The 17,500-nt window shown below is 44.4% G+C and overlaps 1 protein-coding gene across 1 annotated transcript in view; it reads right to left on the bottom strand.

The window, feature by feature from the left end:
• The window catches only part of LOC120058069 (ephrin type-A receptor 3-like), a 24,003-nt gene extending 6,998 nt beyond the window's left edge, over nt 1-17,005 (bottom strand). Inside the window, exons 1-4 of the mRNA XM_039006548.1 lie at nt 16,994-17,005; nt 14,799-15,008; nt 9,368-9,517; nt 8,314-8,507 (exon numbers count right to left, since the gene is read on the bottom strand). Coding sequence (XP_038862476.1) covers nt 8,314-8,507; nt 9,368-9,517; nt 14,799-15,008; nt 16,994-17,005 — 566 coding nt within the window. The remainder of the gene's footprint in view (nt 1-8,313; nt 8,508-9,367; nt 9,518-14,798; nt 15,009-16,993) is intronic.
• Nucleotides 17,006-17,500: the final 495 nt, after the last annotated feature.

The raw sequence follows: 17,500 nt of genomic DNA, 5'->3' as shown, positions 1-17,500 counted from the left end.
CCACTTTAAAATGCCAAACTTGATTTGCCATAACGAAAAATGTATCAACCCCGACAAAAATGTCCATGAATGACATACACATAATATTTATAATTTCCTGTTGCTGCAGGATTATTTTCCTGCTGAGAGAAACTGGTCAAATTAAGATCTGTAGATGAAGAGTCAGGCAGAGAGGACTGTCTGTGAGTCTGTCCATAACCCTGACCATGTTCACTCTGGCCAGCCGGCCGGCCAGATAGACAGACAATAGTCTGTTAAACCAAAACCAGACCAGGAGACACTCCCCACATCTCCTGAGCCAATAACCTTATGTTGTTTTGTATTTTGTTTAGTGAACACCAGGCACAGCAGCTGTTGCTATACAGCTGTTGCTATAGTCATATCCGATCAACATCCAAATCAACAAGTTCACCTCCCTATGAGGCAGGGTCAGGGCAGGTCAGACCAACTCAGGCCTCATCAACAACAACCCTGACTCATACTCAACAATGATGGGTGTTGTGTCAGAGCCATTCAGAATGTTATTTTTTTTTAACTAGGCAAGTGAGTTAAGAACAAATTCTTATTTACAATGACGGCCTACCCCGGCCCAACCCAGATGACGCTGGGCCAATTGTGCGCCTCCCAATGGGACTCCCAATCACGGCCGGATGTGGTGCAGCCTGGATTCAAACCAGGGACTGTAGTGACTCCTCTTGCAATGAGCTGCAGTGCCTTAGACCACTGCGTCACTCGGGAGTGTGTATGCGTGTTTATGTGTGCGTGTACATGTGTGTGTCAAATCAGCCAGTGAATCAGAAAACAAACGACTGGGACCATATCACCTGATCACACACACAGGCAAACACAGCCTAGGGAATACAAGCCAACACAGGACAGGAAACCAGCTTGGTATTCCCATAGAGACATATATTTATAGTAGTGTAAACGAACCATAATAGCAGGAAGTCAAGTCCACACTGAGGCTGAGTGTATTATATATAATGACACACATCTACATCACAGCACGTGAATTTGCGGTGTGGGTCGTGGGGAGGTGTGTGTGTTGACTCTGTGACAGTGTGTGATGGGACAGGTAAGGCTACTAGACGGTTCTAGAACATCTTTTTGCCATGACTCATTTCAGTAGGCTAACTTAAGGAAGTAAACAAAGCAGTAAGAGAGACAGTCTGTCTGGAACATAGTGACCCAACTAAGCAGCCAACCAGACAGACAGCTCACCATGGGGACAGCAAGAGCTAGTTTGAGCTAGAACAAGCGGAAGAGGATAGAGAAAGAAGTGGCAAAGGAAAAGGAGAGCTAAGCGACTGTATGTGATTGAATCTCTTCCTGATCATCAGAGGCCTGTCTGACAGCTGAGGGCCAACCGGGCAGAAGAGATAAGAGAGGAGAGAGGGATAGAGGGAGGGAACGAGGCAAACAAACACACACACAGCTCCCTGATTAAACCATCAGTCATGTATGAGGAGACTATTGATCTGTAAAGTTCTGTCCTCTGCCTCCAAAACTGTCATGGTGTCAGTGTAGAGGTAAACTATAGACGACCTTATCTTCCCTCTGTGTGATTCTGTTGGTGGTTCAATCTTTATTTTCTGCTGCGCTAGAGGAAGAGAACGAGGGATGAGAGACAAGGAGGGGGACAAAAAGAACATGCTAGTTGTCATGGAGAGGAGTTGGTATCTTAAACCCCTGTGTACGCATCATATTACCTACGGCAGGATTGAGAAAATAGAGAATTCTCCATATGATGGAAAAAAAGCAAGGAGGTGAGAAAGCAAAGCTAAATTCTACCGTCCCTGTCTTTTTATCTCTCCTCCTTTTTCTTTCCGTTTTCTCTCTTTGTCTGTTTTCCACTGACCTCTGAAAGACCACTGCTGTGTAGTATCATGTTTTTAAGACTCTCAGAGGAGCAGAGGGAGAGAGGGAGAGAAAAAGAGGAGGAGATAAGGATATGGGGATGAGGAGGCGGGGGAGAGGGGGAGAGGTTGACATCTGGGCAGCTTGGTGGAGGACAGGAGAGGAGGAGACGAGAGGAGAGGAATGCAGGTCTCACTGTGAGGGGAACTGAAATGGCTCTGCAGGGTTTCTCCCAGAGTCTACCCCCCAGCCCTCCTCCCCTCCATTCCTCTCTCCATCTGGCCATCTGCCTCTCCCCTTTTCCCCTCTTTGCTCATCCCTTTTTCAACACCTACCTTTCCCCATTTCCCTTTTACAAGGGGCGTCATTTATCAAAGGTGCATACGCACACAAGTCACTTTTCCCGCAAAGGTTGTTATTTATCAAATTTTAACTTGACGGGAAAGTGTGCGTATCTCCACACAAATCTCAGACCTTGCTTACGCACAACTTCTAGTGGTTGGAGAATTGTATTACAAGCAAATATTGTTACTTTGGGGGAAAAGGAGGCGTTTCACCAAGGGAATTCTAATAATGGTATGCTAATAAAAACATTAAAACGTAAATTGATGCATTTTCCGTTGGTAAGGAAATGAAATAGCAGCATGGAGACTATGTTTCTTTGACTTCTATGATATGGACCTAACTCATAATCAGATTTTCTGACATGACTGGTTTATTCCCACTACACAATAAATATTAGGCTACTATTTATCCATCGCTCATTCAATAGCCAAGCATGCGCAAAAATAAATTGATCGGCGGTAGCCTATTCGAGGGGCACTCAACTACTATTTGAGATGGTCCAGTCACACACATTTCCTAGGTAGCATAGGTCTGGATAGATACATGCGACCCTAAACTGTTCACACCCCTCTTGTTGGCGGAAAGAAAATGGTGCAGTTTTTAAGCACATTTTCTGCAATTCTACACATTTTGCTATGGGGCGGAGAGAACATTTTGTAGTTTTAAAGCTAATTTCCTGCAAATCTACACATTTTGCCATGTCTTATGTGTGTTCATATGATACCAGAGTGAGTCAACAAAATCAATGGGGCCCCCTGGGGGTCGAGGCCCCAATGGGCACATAATCTGGCCATGATAAATAACTACAAGATTTAGATAGCAGCTTAGTCTATTTTACCTACCTTGATAACATGGGCTACTTGATCAACTGGACATTTCTGACAGATTATAAATAGCTCTCTAAGATTATTTAGTGAATGGCATAACAAGAGGAAAACTGCCCATGCACTGCCAAATTTCGAAATTACACCTTGTGTATTCTACTATTACAACTCTCAACCGTAATAAATTGAAAGCCCAACTGACCCACGGTCCATATTAACCCCATTCTGGGACCAGATCCGGACTGCGGTCCGCCTGTTGACTATGGCTGCCCTATCCAGTATGGGTAGGCCTAGGCTGCAGTGTTGCTGTAAGATAGGAGCGCAACATGATAATGGAGCCTACCGTATTTAAGCCTATTCCAAGACAGGAGATAGAAACACAATCATGTATTGACGAACAAAATTAACAAAATGATGAACCAAGTCTTTTGCATAGAAGTGTGGGCTATAAAATGTGCTTTAAATTGTTTCGAATAGACAATCAAACATGCAGAATGCGCGGCCAGTGTTTGGCACTCGCTATAGGCGGCATGCATTTTTTGTTCGAAAAAGTCACTGTAAAAGATTAAAACATTCTGCCAAACCTCTACAGAAATGTGCTATTGCAGTTTTTTGTAGAAATTGACATGGCCCAGTTCCAACATTTCCAAATTATACAGCAAATTAAGGCTTTTTTGTTTTCCAGGCGAGGTTGTAGCGGTCAGAATGGCTCTGATTTATCAATAAAAAACGTGTATATGTTGCGTGCGACAGTTTGATGAATCCCAATAATTTATTCAGCACGCAAATCATAGAATCACCACGTAGGCCAGAATTTTGTAAGAAATGTAAGCACAGTTGATAAATGAGGCCCCAGGCCCCTCTCTATAGCCCTCAAAGCTCATACTCATCAAACCCAAATCCAGAACCCCTCTCTTCTCATATCTTCTCTCCTACTCGGCTCGGACACCCTGTATTCATGCCCTCTCGACACTCGCCCTTGGCCTGTTAAGGTACACCTGCACTAAGATTCTCTCCCTTTCGCCCCATAGACTCAAACTCTCACCCCAGGTCCCCAGACAGCGTACTCTAGCCACGGCTTTGATCTGGGCCCGTGGGGGATGGGATCTCCATTAGTCAGGGTAGCCCAGAGACATATTAGGTGTGTGAGGCCGAACACAGCTGCTCCTTTGGTATAGTGGCACGTACACGCACACACACACGCTCTCATAAATCACCTTGTCCTCCGTCTCTCCCCCTCCCACCCCTCTCGCCCTGCGCTCAGCCCAGTGTTAAAAGCCAATCAGGAAAATTACATGCAAACTCCCAGGGACCCATTTTCACTTTCTTAACAAACCATTAGTCAACGTTATGAGCGCAGACGTCTCCATAATACCAGTCTGATCCACCAACCCAGTGCCTCCCTCCCTCTCTCCCCTGTTCCAGCTCCAGCCTCCCTCCCTCTCTCCCCTGTTCCAGCTCCAGCCTCCCTCCCTCTCTCCCCTGTTCCAGCTCCAGCCTCCCTCCCTCTCTCCCCTGTTCCAGCTCCAGCCTCCCTCCCTCTCTCCCCTGTTCCAGCTCCAGCCTCCCTTCCTCCCTGCCTCCTCTCTGCCCGCCCAAGGCCACTCTACACAGGCTACAGCAGCGCCTCAGTCCCACTGTGGTCAAAACAAATGGAGGGAAACAAGAAGAAACAGAGTATAAGGGATGTTGTACAGCACGTAAAAAGAAACAGGGGAAAGAGTATTAGGAATGTTGTACAGCACGTAAAAAGAAACAGGGGAAAGAGTATTAGGAATGTTGTACAGCACGTAAAAAGAAACAGGGGAAAGAGTATTAGGAATGTTGTACAGCACGTAAAAAGAAACAGGGGAAAGAGTATTAGGAATGTTGTACAGCACGTAAAAAGAAACAGGGGAAAGAGTATTAGGAATGTTGTACAGCACGTAAAAAGAAACAGGGGAAAGAGTATTAGGAATGTTGTACAGCATGTAAAAAGAAACAGGGGAAAGAGTATAAGGGATGTTGTACAGCACGTAAAAAGAAACAGGGGAAAGAGTATTAGGAATGTTGTACAGCATGTAAAAAGAAACAGGGGAAAGAGTATAAGGGATGTTGTACAGCACGTAAAAAGAAACAGGGGAAAGAGTATTAGGAATGTTGTACAGCACGTAAAAAGAAACAGGGGAAAGAGTATTAGGGATGTTGTACAGCATGTAAAAAGAAACAGGGGAAAGAGTATAAGGGATGTTGTACAGCATGTAAAAAGAAACAGGGGAAAGAGTATTAGGAATGTTGTACAGCACGTAAAAAGAAACAGGGGAAAGAGTATTAGGAATGTTGTACAGCACGTAAAAAGAAACAGGGGAAAGAGTATTAGGAATGTTGTACAGCACGTAAAAAGAAACAGGGGAAAGAGTATTAGGAATGTTGTACAGCATGTAAAAAGAAACAGGGGAAAGAGTATAAGGGATGTTGTACAGCATGTAAAAAGAAACAGGGGAAAGAGTATAAGGGATGTTGTACAGCACGTAAAAAGAAACAGGGGAAAGAGTATTAGGAATGTTGTACAGCACGTAAAAAGAAACAGGGGAAAGAGTATTAGGAATGTTGTACAGCACGTAAAAAGAAACAGGGGAAAGAGTATTAGGAATGTTGTACAGCACGTAAAAAGAAACAGGGGAAAGAGTATTAGGAATGTTGTACAGCACGTAAAAAGAAACAGGGGAAAGAGTATTAGGAATGTTGTACAGCACGTAAAAAGAAACAGGGGAAAGAGTATTAGGAATGTTGTACAGCACGTAAAAAGAAACAGGGGAAAGAGTATTAGGAATGTTGTACAGCATGTAAAAAGAAACAGGGGAAAGAGTATAAGGGATGTTGTACAGCATGTAAAAAGAAACAGGGGAAAGAGTATAAGGGATGTTGTACAGCATGTAAAAATAAACAGGGGAAAGAGTATTAGGAATGTTGTACAGCATGTAAAAAGAAACAGGGGAAAGAGTATTAGGAATGTTGTACAGCACGTAAAAAGAAACAGGGGAAAGAGTATTAGGAATGTTGTACAGCACGTAAAATGAAACAGGGGAAAGAGTATTAGGAATGTTGTACAGCACGTAAAAAGAAACAGGGGAAAGAGTATAAGGGATGTTGTACAGCATGTAAAAAGAAACAGGGGAAAGAGTATTAGGAATGTTGTACAGCACGTAAAAAGAAACAGGGGAAAGAGTATTAGGAATGTTGTACAGCACGTAAAAAGAAACAGGGGAAAGAGTATTAGGAATGTTGTACAGCACGTAAAAAGAAACAGGGGAAAGAGTATTAGGAATGTTGTACAGCACGTAAAAAGAAACAGGGGAAAGAGTATTAGGAATGTTGTACAGCACGTAAAAAGAAACAGGGGAAAGAGTATTAGGAATGTTGTACAGCACGTAAAAAGAAACAGGGGAAAGAGTATTAGGAATGTTGTACAGCATGTAAAAAGGAGAGCGTAAGAGAAAGGAGGAATATCAGGAGGTGTTGGGTTTAGGGAGAGAAAGAGGGAGACAATACACTGAGTGCTCTTTCAATGACAGACTGACCAGGTGAATCCAGGTGAACACTATGATCGCTTAGTGATGTCACTTGTTAAATCCACTTCAATGTATATGTGTATATGAAGGGCAGGAGACAGGTTAAAGAAGTAAAGAAGGATTTCTAAGCCTTAAAACAATTGACACACGGATTTTGTATGGGTGCGATTCAGAGGGTGAATGGGCAAGACAAAATATGTATAGTGCCTTTGAACGAGGTATGGTAGTAGGCGCCAGGGGCACCGGTTTGAGTCAAGATCTGCAGCACTGCTGGGTTTTTCACGCTCAACAGGTTACCGCGTTTATCAAGAATGGTCTACCACCCAAAGGACATCCAGTCAACTTGACAACTGTGGGAAGCATTGAGGTCAATATGGGCAAGCATCCCTTTTGAACGTCCATACTCAGAGGCCTGATCACACAGGGTCAGATTGAGTCTGATCATAACGTCCTGTGTACACAGGAAACAGGAAGCGTTTGTTTATGACAGCCTCTGTGTGGTCCATGTCACTACTAACTGGGTCTATATACAATCAGGTTTGGGTCCATAATGAGAACAATGTAAAGATAATACTGCTCTCCCCTATAGGGGTCTGCCCCATACTAAATAAATGCTCTCCCCTATAGGGGTCTGTCCCATACTAAATAAATGCTCTCCCCTATAGGGGTCTGTCCCATACTAAATAAATGCTCTCCCCTATAGGGGTCTGTCCCATACTAAATAAATGCTCTCCCCTATAGGGGTCTGTCCCATACTAAATAAATGCTCTCCCCTATAGGTGTCTGTCCTATACTAAATAAATGCTCTCCCCTATAGGGGTCTGTCCCATACTAAATAAATGCTCTCCCCTATAGGGGTCTGTCCCATACTAAATAAATGCTCTCCCCTATAGGTGTCTGTCCTATACTAAATAAATGCTTTCCCCTATAGGGGTCTGTCCCATAATACTGTACATACAACACTCCCCTATAGGCCTATACACCACTATCATGTCCTAACACATTCACAGAGGTGGAGGAACACCTTCTATGAGGTCTCTATTATAATATGGGGTTGATATCTTTTGCGATTCAATGTGGTTTATATCTTTAACAGATCCACCAAGGTCTTGCACCTTGGTTGGACGGCGAGGTAGAGACAGCATCAGTAATATTGAAGGCCAGCAGAAGGGGAAGCGTGTGATAGAGAGAAAGAAACTAAAAGCGAGGAAAGGATAAATGAGTCCCAGGGTGGAGGACAGTGTTTCCTGTCACTGCTGTCACTAATGAGCAGGATGTGCCGTGACCCATAATGCCTTGGATAACGCGTGGGAAGTGGATATGTTCGATGTCAATCTGTATTGAGCCAGGTGCGTGGGAGAGGGGTAATGAGTCAGGTGCAGTGATTAGGCGTTAAGGGGAGGAAAGAGCCAGGTGATTGGGAGAGGAGCAGAGAGGAGCAGCTGTGATTTAGGGGGGCAGGTGCATTGGGAGAGGACTAGAGAGGTACAGCTGTAAGTTAGAGGGGCAGGTGTTTGGGGGTTGAGTGGATGAAAAAGACTAACACTAAAACAACAAAGTATGGCTAGCTGTTAAGTTTAGATCTTTATAGTAAAGATGGTGGATAAATGAAGATATCCCATAAAACCCTGTCTCTGTGTATAGTACCTGGATGATGGATTGGCTGCCAGGGTTTGGTTAGGGTTCAGGGGTCAGAGGTCAGGGTTGAGAGCATGATGTGTAGATGTTTATAGTACCTGGGTGAGGTGTTGGCTGTGATCTTCAGGCTCCCGGGGTTGCGTATGAGTTTATCCAGGATGCTGACGATCTGTTCGAACTTGGGTCTGTTGTTCCTCTCCTTCTGCCAGCAGTCCAACATCAGCTGGTACAGAGTAGCAGGACAGTCCATAGGAGGAGGCAGTCTGTAGCCCTCATCTACTGCTTTGATAACCTGGAGGGATAGAGGGAGAAATAGATAGGGAGAGAGGAGGGGGAGAGAGAGGAAGGGGAAAGATAGGGCGCTTGAGAGGGAGTGCGAGAGAGCGCGTGAGAGAGAGCGTTAGAGATAGAGAGGGAGAGAGAGAAGAGGGGGAGAGAGAGAAAGAGAGTGAGAGAGAGAGGGGGGGATAGAGAGGAGGGGGAGAGAGAGGAGTGGGAGAGAGAGAAAGAGAGTGAGAGAGAGAGGGGGAGAGAGAGGAGGGGGAGAGAGAGGAGGGGGAGAGAGAGAAAGAGAGTGAGAGAGAGAGAAGGGGAGAGAGAGGAGGGGGAGAGAGAGGAGTGGGAGAGAGAGAACGAGAGAGAGCGCCAGAGAGACAATTAGGTGTGCAGCAGGACAGTCTATAGGAGGAGGTAGTACAGTGTGTCAGTGGGTGGTAGAGATGGAGGTGTTATTATAGTCCAGGGGAGTTGGAGAGTTGGCAGTGAGACAGTACTGTACTGGCAGAAGTGCTGACTGTGCATCCGCTCATAATAGAAGCCCTCCCTCTCAATTCCCTCCCTCTCTCTCTCTCTCTCTCTCTCTCTGAGCGCTAGTGCTCAAGTGACAATGATGCATTTTTGTGGGGTGTGTGTGTGTGTGTGTGTGTGTGTGTGTGTGTGTGTGTGTGTGTGTGTGTGTGTGTGTGTGTGTGTGTGTGTGTGTGTGTGTGTGTGTGTGTGTGTGTGCGTGTGTGTCAACTCTGGTGCTAGAGCTGTATTCCTTGTTCAGGCCATCAGGCCTCAGGCTCAGTCCACCACCTGGTCACTCTACGCATCATTTCCTCTCTCAGCAGGAAGTTCATTAGGTCTTCTTGGCGACAGCTGTGTACTCACGTCCTGATTGGACATCTCCCAGTAAGGCCGCTCCCCGTATGACATCACTTCCCAGAGCACGATGCCGTAGCTCCAGGCGTCGCTGGCCGAGGTGAACTTCCTGTAGGAGATGGCCTCTGGAGCTGTCCACCTGATAGGGATCTTACCTCCCTGAGAGAGAGAGAGAGAGAGAGAGAGAGAGAGAGAGAGAGAGAGAGAGAGAGAGAGAGAGAGAGAGAGAGAGAGAGAGAGAGAGAGAGAGAGAGAGAGAGAGAGAGAGAGAGAGAGAGAGAGAGAGAGAGAGAGAGAGAGAGAGAACAGATAAAGTCATTTGTTTCAGGTAACAATGAGAGGTATCCTGAAATAAGGTATCCTGAAATAGAAGGAGAAGTACATTTAACCGACTTCATGACTTGCTTTAGGTTATGTTTGACCTGAAAATGGATATAAAGAAAGAGGGAAAGATTGACGGGAGAGGGATCTAGGTCCTAGCCCCAGCCTCCAGAACTGCAGGGCCTTGTTCCATTTGTTCCATCTCCACTTTTTTCTCCTGGGGGAGAGGGGAAAGGGGATAGAGGAATAAAGGTAGAGAGAGAGGGAAAGAGAGGTAGAGAGGGGGCCTGTAGGCTGACCCTGTGTTTCTCCTGCTCTGTGCCTACCCTCAGGGGGCTGCTGAACTTACTCAAGGCTTAGCCTGCGTCATGCCAACAGAGGAGAGGAAAAGAAAAGCGCGAAGAGAAGAAAAGAAGAGAGGAGCCAAAGCTAACGACCTCCTGGCCAAGTTACACTACTCCTGGCCAGCTCTCTCTAAACACACAGCCCTCAGAAAACAAACCACTTCTGCCCTCACAAATCAAATCATATCAAATTTTATTTGTCACATACGCCGAAATAAAACGGGTGTAGACTTTCCCAATGAGACTTTCCCAACGAGACCTTCCCAACGAGACTTTACCAACGAGACCTTCCCAACGAGACCTTCCCAACGAGACCTTCCCAACGAGACCTTCCCAACGAGACTTTACCAACGAGACTTTACTAACGAGACCTTCCCAACGAGACCTTCCCAACGAGACCTTCCCAACGAGACTTTACCAACGAGACTTTACCAACGAGACCTTCCCAACGAGACCTTCCCAACGAGACCTTCCCAACGAGACCTTCCCAACGAGACCTTCCCAACGAGACTTTCCCAACGAGACCTTCCCAACGAGACTTTACCAACGAGACTTTACTAACGAGACCTTCCCAACGAGACTTTCCCAACGAGACTTTACTAACGAGACCTTCCCAACGAGACCTTCCCAACGAGACTTTACCAACGAGACTTTACTAACGAGACCTTCCCAACGAGACTTTCCCAACGAGACCTTCCCAACGAGACTTTACCAACGAGACCTTCCCAACGAGACTTTACCAACGAGACTTTACTAACGAGACCTTCCCAACGAGACTTTCCCAACGAGACCTTCCCAACGAGACCTTCCCAACGAGACTTTACTAACGAGACCTTCCCAACGAGACTTTACCAACGAGACCTTCCCAACGAGACCTTACCAACGAGACCTTCCCAACGAGACTTTACCAACGAGACCTTCCCAAGAGACTTTATCAACGAGACCTTCCCAACGAGACTTTACCAACGAGACCTTCCCAACGAGACCTTCCCAACTAGACTTTACCAACGAGACCTTCCCAACGAGACCTTACCAACGAGACTTTACCAATGAGACCTTCCCAATGAGACCTTCCCAACGAGACTTTACCAACGAGACCTTCCCAACGAGACCTTCCCAACGAGACCTTCCCAACGATACTTTACCAATGAGACCTTCCCAACGAGACCTTACCAACGAGACCTTCCCAACGAGACTTTACCAACGAGACCTTCCCAACGAGACTTTACCAACGAGACCTTCCCAACGAGACCTTCCCAACGAGACCTTCCCAACGAGACTTTACCAACGAGACCTTCCCAACGAGACCTTCCCAACGAGACCTTCCCAACGAGACCTTCCCAACGAGACCTTCCCAACGAGACCTTCCCAACGATACTTTACCAACGAGACCTTCCCAACGAGACCTTCCCAACGAGACCTTCCCAACGATACTTTACCAACGAGACCTTCCCAACGAGACCTTCCCAACGAGACCTTCCCAACGAGACTTTACCAACGAGACCTTCGCAACGATGCAGAGTTAAAAAATAATAACACAAATAAAAATATTAACACAACAATGAAGCTATATCTAGGGAGTACCAGTACCAGATCAATGTGGAGCTATATATAGGGAGTACCAGTACCAGATCAATGTGCAGGGGTACGAGGTATTTGAGGTAGATATGTACATAAAGGAAGGGTAAAGTGACTAGGCATTAGGATAGATAATAATTAGGGATGGATCAACATGTACATAATGGTTACCTGGAGGATAATGGGGGAGGGTCATGCTTTTACATTTCAGTCAAGTGACGGTTCAGTATTCTTTTTAATTTAGTCCAGCGGAGGAACATGCCATTTGTAATTTAGAAAATGTCAATATTGCTCAGTGTTTTAGAATTAGTTGCTTATTAGGCTATACAAAACATTAAGCACACCTTCATAATATTGAATTGCACCCTCCGCTTTTGCCCTCACAACCGTCTCAATTCGTCGGGGCATGGACTCTACAAGGTGTCGAAAGCGTTCCACAGGGATGCTGGCCCATGTTGACTCCAATGCTGTCTGGATGTCATTTGGGTGGTGGACCATTCTTGGTACACACAAGAAACTGTTGTGAAAAACCCAGCAGCTTTGCAGTTCTTGACGCAAACCAGTGTGCCTGGCACCTACTACCAAACCCCGTTCGAAGGCACTTAAATTGTTTTGTGTAGCCCTTTCACCCTCTGAATGGCACACATACACAATCCATGTCTCAATTGTCTCGAGGCATAAAAATCCGTCTTTAACCGGTCTCCTCCCCTTCATCTATACTGATTGAAGTGAATTTAACAAGTGACATCAATAAGAGATCATAGCTTTCACCTGGATTCACCTTGTCAGTCTGTCATGGAAAGAACAGGTGTTCACAATGTTTTGTATACTCAGTGTATAGTCTTCTGAGTGTGCACAAAGTCAGTGCAAGATAGGGTCAGCATAGATAGTCTGTGTAACCATTTAATTAACTATTTAGCAGTCTTATGGGTATTTAGACCCTGTTGGTCCGAGAGCCGATTCTCCGGTACTGTTTACCGGATGGTGGCAGAGTGAACAGTCTATAGCTTGGATGGCTAGAGTCTTTAGCAATTTTTAGGGCCATCCTCTGACACTGCCTGATACAGAGGTCCTCGATGGCAGGGAGTTCGGCCCCAGTGATGTCACACATGCATGCAGGAGCACACACACACACCACACACGGATGTGCACACACGCACGCACGTACACACTCGCGCACAAACACACACAAATAAATAAATCCACTTCTGTCTCTTGAATCCCTGGCGAGTGTACATAAACACAGAGTTTGTGGGAGTGAAGTAAAAGCTGGTGAGTGTTTATTTAACATGGGGGTCTAAAGCAGTTATTACAGCATTGTATACTAATGTCAGGCCACAAGGTGACCCCCACACACAAAACACACACACACACACACAAAACCACCACACACACACACCACACACACACACACCACACACACACACACCACACACACACAACACACACACACACACACACACACACACACAGTTATGGTGATAGGTTGGATACAAAGCCCTCTTGATTTTGCTTATCTACTATGTTTGTCATTCCTTTCCCATGATCCTTCAGGAGAACACAAACATTTATGTTGGCGTTATCTCACCCTGATTTTATTTATGTGCTGGCTGTCCCACTCCACACTGCTGAGAGCCCAGACGTTTGTGTGTCGGTGTGTGTGTTAGTGCACGTGTGTGTGACATATGAGGTGATTTGTCTCATGGACAGCATGTATTCACAGAGAGTGCTGGCGAGGGGGAGATAGAGCAACAGAAAGGGAGTGAGAGATACACAGCAAATTTGCGGGTGTTAAAAGCTTGGTGTTGAGGTAAAAAGTGTTGTGAGTGTTACAGTGCTGATTCTAGTGGGGTTAACGCCAGTGGGGTTGAAGTGTTAACAAGGTGGTGGTGTTGCTGCTCCTCGACTGTGTTAAGTTCATTTACGTTTAGTTAATTTACGTTAATTTACGTAGACATGGCAGGGGCCTCATCACTTTGTTGCGGATTGCTTTTTAGAATAGTTTGTTTAATATCTATGTTTCTGCATGAACATTGATTGATACATTGATCTTATACTACACCAAGATACATAACATACATTTTTCTAAACTAATCCAATCTGTAAGTAGTTAGACTTATTTAACTGATTATTGAGATGGTTGTTCCAGTTTAGATGGTTTAGGTAGTCTCATTTATAATCTTCCCTACCTTGGCAGTCATTCTAACAGCAGATTGCAGGTGATTAAAAGTTCCAATTGTTGGAACTCTGGCTGAATTCCAATTAGAATTATATAATACTTTGCAAGCCAGCATAATATGACTTGCCGATGTGGCCTGCAAACCAGGAGTTTCAGACCACTATGTTAGGGTAAAATTAGGCTGTCGAAGTATGGTAATATTAAAATGTTTCATGTATTGTCATAAATAATATGTTTTATGAAAAAATATTCACTAAGGCACTTACTTGGTGTTAGTTTAACACTATTTCGGTGGGTCACATATACACACTAAGAAAGTGTCAGATTTAGCACTGTGGGTGTTAAAACATTCTGATCTCAAATGTGCTGTGTGGAGAGATGCCCTTTTGTGTAAAGCTGACACAGAGGTCGGTCAGCTCAGCTGTCTGACAGTGATAACCATTCTCTCTGTTCTAACTTAAATTAAGACTTTATTAGAGTTGATGCTGTTACACTTTTTTTGTGTTAGGGATTAACAAATGTAGTGTTACATTACACATTATTATATATCTTTTTTTTGGGGGGGGGGGGGTGTTTTAACATTGGAGGTTGTAAATCCGTATTTGCATATTTCCCAGCATTCCTTTCATGTGAATGTGAGAGATACCCACCCATTACTGTATTTGCTAGTGACAGAGACATGGTTGTTGCGTTCCACAACTTCTAGTCCCTAGCCTATACCAAGTGACTGCCTAAGTGTGTTTGAAAAGTAATAAATATTTTTCACTCAGAGAGTTAACAGGAATGAACTCAGCACAGTCGAGTAACAACACCATGCAGTGTTGATTCCACTGTGATTCAAATAACACTTCATTTATTTACTGCATGTGGTGTCAATTTCAATCCCATTGCTGTTAACCCCACTAGAATCGACACTCAGATGTAACACTCACTTTTTACCTTAAAGCGAGATTTTAACACTTGCACATTTGCTGTGAATTGATAAACCTCATTGATAAACCCAACAAACATGTCTTACCCGCGTGGTGTAAGCAGCCTCTGGGTCGTCCTCCAGGACTCTGGACAGGCCGAAGTCAGACACCTTACACACCAGGTTGCTGTTGACCAGAATGTTGCGGGCGGCCAGGTCTCTGTGGACGTAGCCCATGTCAGACAGGTACTTCATGCCCGATGCAATGCCACGCAGCATGCCCACCAACTGGATACCAGTAAACTGGGCATCGTGTTTCTGTAAGGAGGAGGCAGAGGAGGAAGAGGGTTGAAGAGAGAAGGGGAAGGGAGAGAAAGAGAGAGAGAGAGAGAGAGAGAGAGAGAGAGAGAGAGAGAGAGAGAGAGAGAGAGAGAGAGAGAGAGAGAGAGAGAGAGAGAGAGAGAGAGAGAGGGAGAGAGAGAGAGAGAGAGAGAGAGAGAGAGAGAGAGCGAAACAGAGATAGAATCAATCACAAGTGGAATGTCATACCTCTAAAACAAATGAGACTGGATTGATAAACAGAATGAATATGACCTTTCTGTTTAAAAAAATACAGCGGAACATTCATATATTAACATTCAAACCAATTACATTAACCTTTCAAATCACCTCTGACATTAACTTGGTCATTTCAATGTGAATTGTACGATCCTCATCTCCACAACCAAATAGGCCTGACAATACCATGCCAGAGTCTTTGACCAAATAGATGGTGTTTTCTAGGGCACTATATAAAGCCCAGACCACCTGGTATAGACAGGCTGAGTCGGATCAAAGCTGATACAGTCATATAGTCATAACACAAACATGAGGCACAGTAAAGTGGTGTGGAGGAGAGGGATGACTGTGTGGTGTAGTGTGTGTGTGTGTGTGTGTGTGTGTGTGTGTGTGTGTGTGTGTGTGTGCATGTGTGTGCGTGTGTGTGCGTGTGTGCGCTAGCGCGAGCGTGTGCGCTTGGTATGACAGTTCCCAGTGATAAAAGCCAGGCCACTCTACGGCCAGAGGAAATAGCTGGAGAAGGTTGCAGCTACCCTTTTCTATCAGAAGGGATGCTGTGCAGACACACAGGCACATGTGGAAAACTTCTAAAATGGGTCCTACACACACACACACTCCTGTCTGGTCATGTTGATTTAATATTGTTCTAACGTTGGTTAATTTCAGTAAGCCAGAGTCTCTGGTTAGCTACACTCTCAGAAAAAAGGTAATATTTTAATATATTTTTTAATGAACTTTATTTAACTAGGCAAGTCAGTTAAGAACAAATTTTTATACAATGATGGCCTACCAAAAGGCAAAAGGCCTCCTGCAGGGACGGGGGCTGGATAAAACATTTAAAAAATATATAATATATATATATATATAATATATATATATATATAATATATATATATATAATAATTATAGGACAAAACACACATCACGACAATAGAGACAACACTACATAAAGACAGACCTAAGACAACATAGCAAGGCAGCAACACATGAAACACAGCATGGTAGCAACCCAACATAGTAGCAGAATAAAACATGGTACAAACATTATTGTGCACAGACAACAGCACAAAGGGCAAGAAGGTAGAGACAACAATACATCACACGAAGCAGCCACAACTGTCAGTAAGAGTGTCCATGATTGAGTCTTTGAATGAAGAGATTGAGATAACTGTTCAGTTTGAGTGTTTGTTGCAGCTCATTCCAGTTGCTAGCTACAGCGAACTGAAAAGACGAGCGACCCAGGGATGCGTGTGCTTTGGGGACCTTTAACAGAATGTGACTGGCAGAACAGGTGTTGTATGTGGAGGATGGGGGCTGCAGTAGATATCTCAGATACCTTTGCAGAGGGACAGGGTTCTATCAAGAACCGTTTTGATCGGAAGAATCCTTTTTGGAAGATAATGGTTCTAATTGAACCTTTAATCTTAGAACTGTTTTTGGAAGAAAGGGCTCTATGATGATTATTTGGAAGGTAAGGAGTCTTTGGAAGATAAGAAGGGTTCTCCATAGAACTATATATCATATTTCCCAGCATGCTCTATTGCAGGGAGATTTTAAGAATTAATTTCTGTAATTTCTGTGTTTTTGTATGTACATTGATTGGTTGATAAATGTTATGCTACACAAAGATAAATAACATTAAGTTTTCTAAACTAATCCAATCTGTTGGATGTATAGCACCTGTTACTGAGATGGTTGTTCCAGTTTAGATGATTGAGGTCGTCTCTGTATTCAGCCCTCCCTACCTTGGCAGTCATTCTGAATGCAGGTTGCGGGTGATTAACAATTCCACTTGTTGTATATCTTAACTGTGGCAGGATTCCAATAGCAATTAAACATCATTTTGCAAGCCAGCATAATGTGACTTTCAGGCCTGATGTGGCCTGTAAACCAGGACATTCCTAACACCACTGTGTTAGGGTATACAGTGAGCTCCAAAATTACTTTCACCCCTGACTGGCAATTCACAAACAATACTTAAAGAAATAAAACAATACAATTATAGAGATAAACTCAAAATACCAACATGTGAGAAATACTGTACTTTATTAATGTTGCAAACACACTACGCCGCTAGGGACTCAAATCTGCAGTACCAGACGTGTCCCCCTGCTTATGCCAGTACATGTCCAGGGCCGTCTGAAGTTTGCTAGAGAGCATTTGGATGATCCAGAAGAAGATTGGGAGAATGTCATATGGTCAGATGAAACCAAAATAGAACTTTTTGGTAAAACTCAACTCGTCGTGTTTGG

Source organism: Salvelinus namaycush, chromosome 13 (genome assembly GCF_016432855.1).
Source record: "Salvelinus namaycush isolate Seneca chromosome 13, SaNama_1.0, whole genome shotgun sequence".
In the NCBI taxonomy this organism is placed as follows: domain Eukaryota; kingdom Metazoa; phylum Chordata; class Actinopteri; order Salmoniformes; family Salmonidae; genus Salvelinus; species Salvelinus namaycush.
This window is presented reverse-complemented; position numbering and strand designations above follow the sequence as displayed.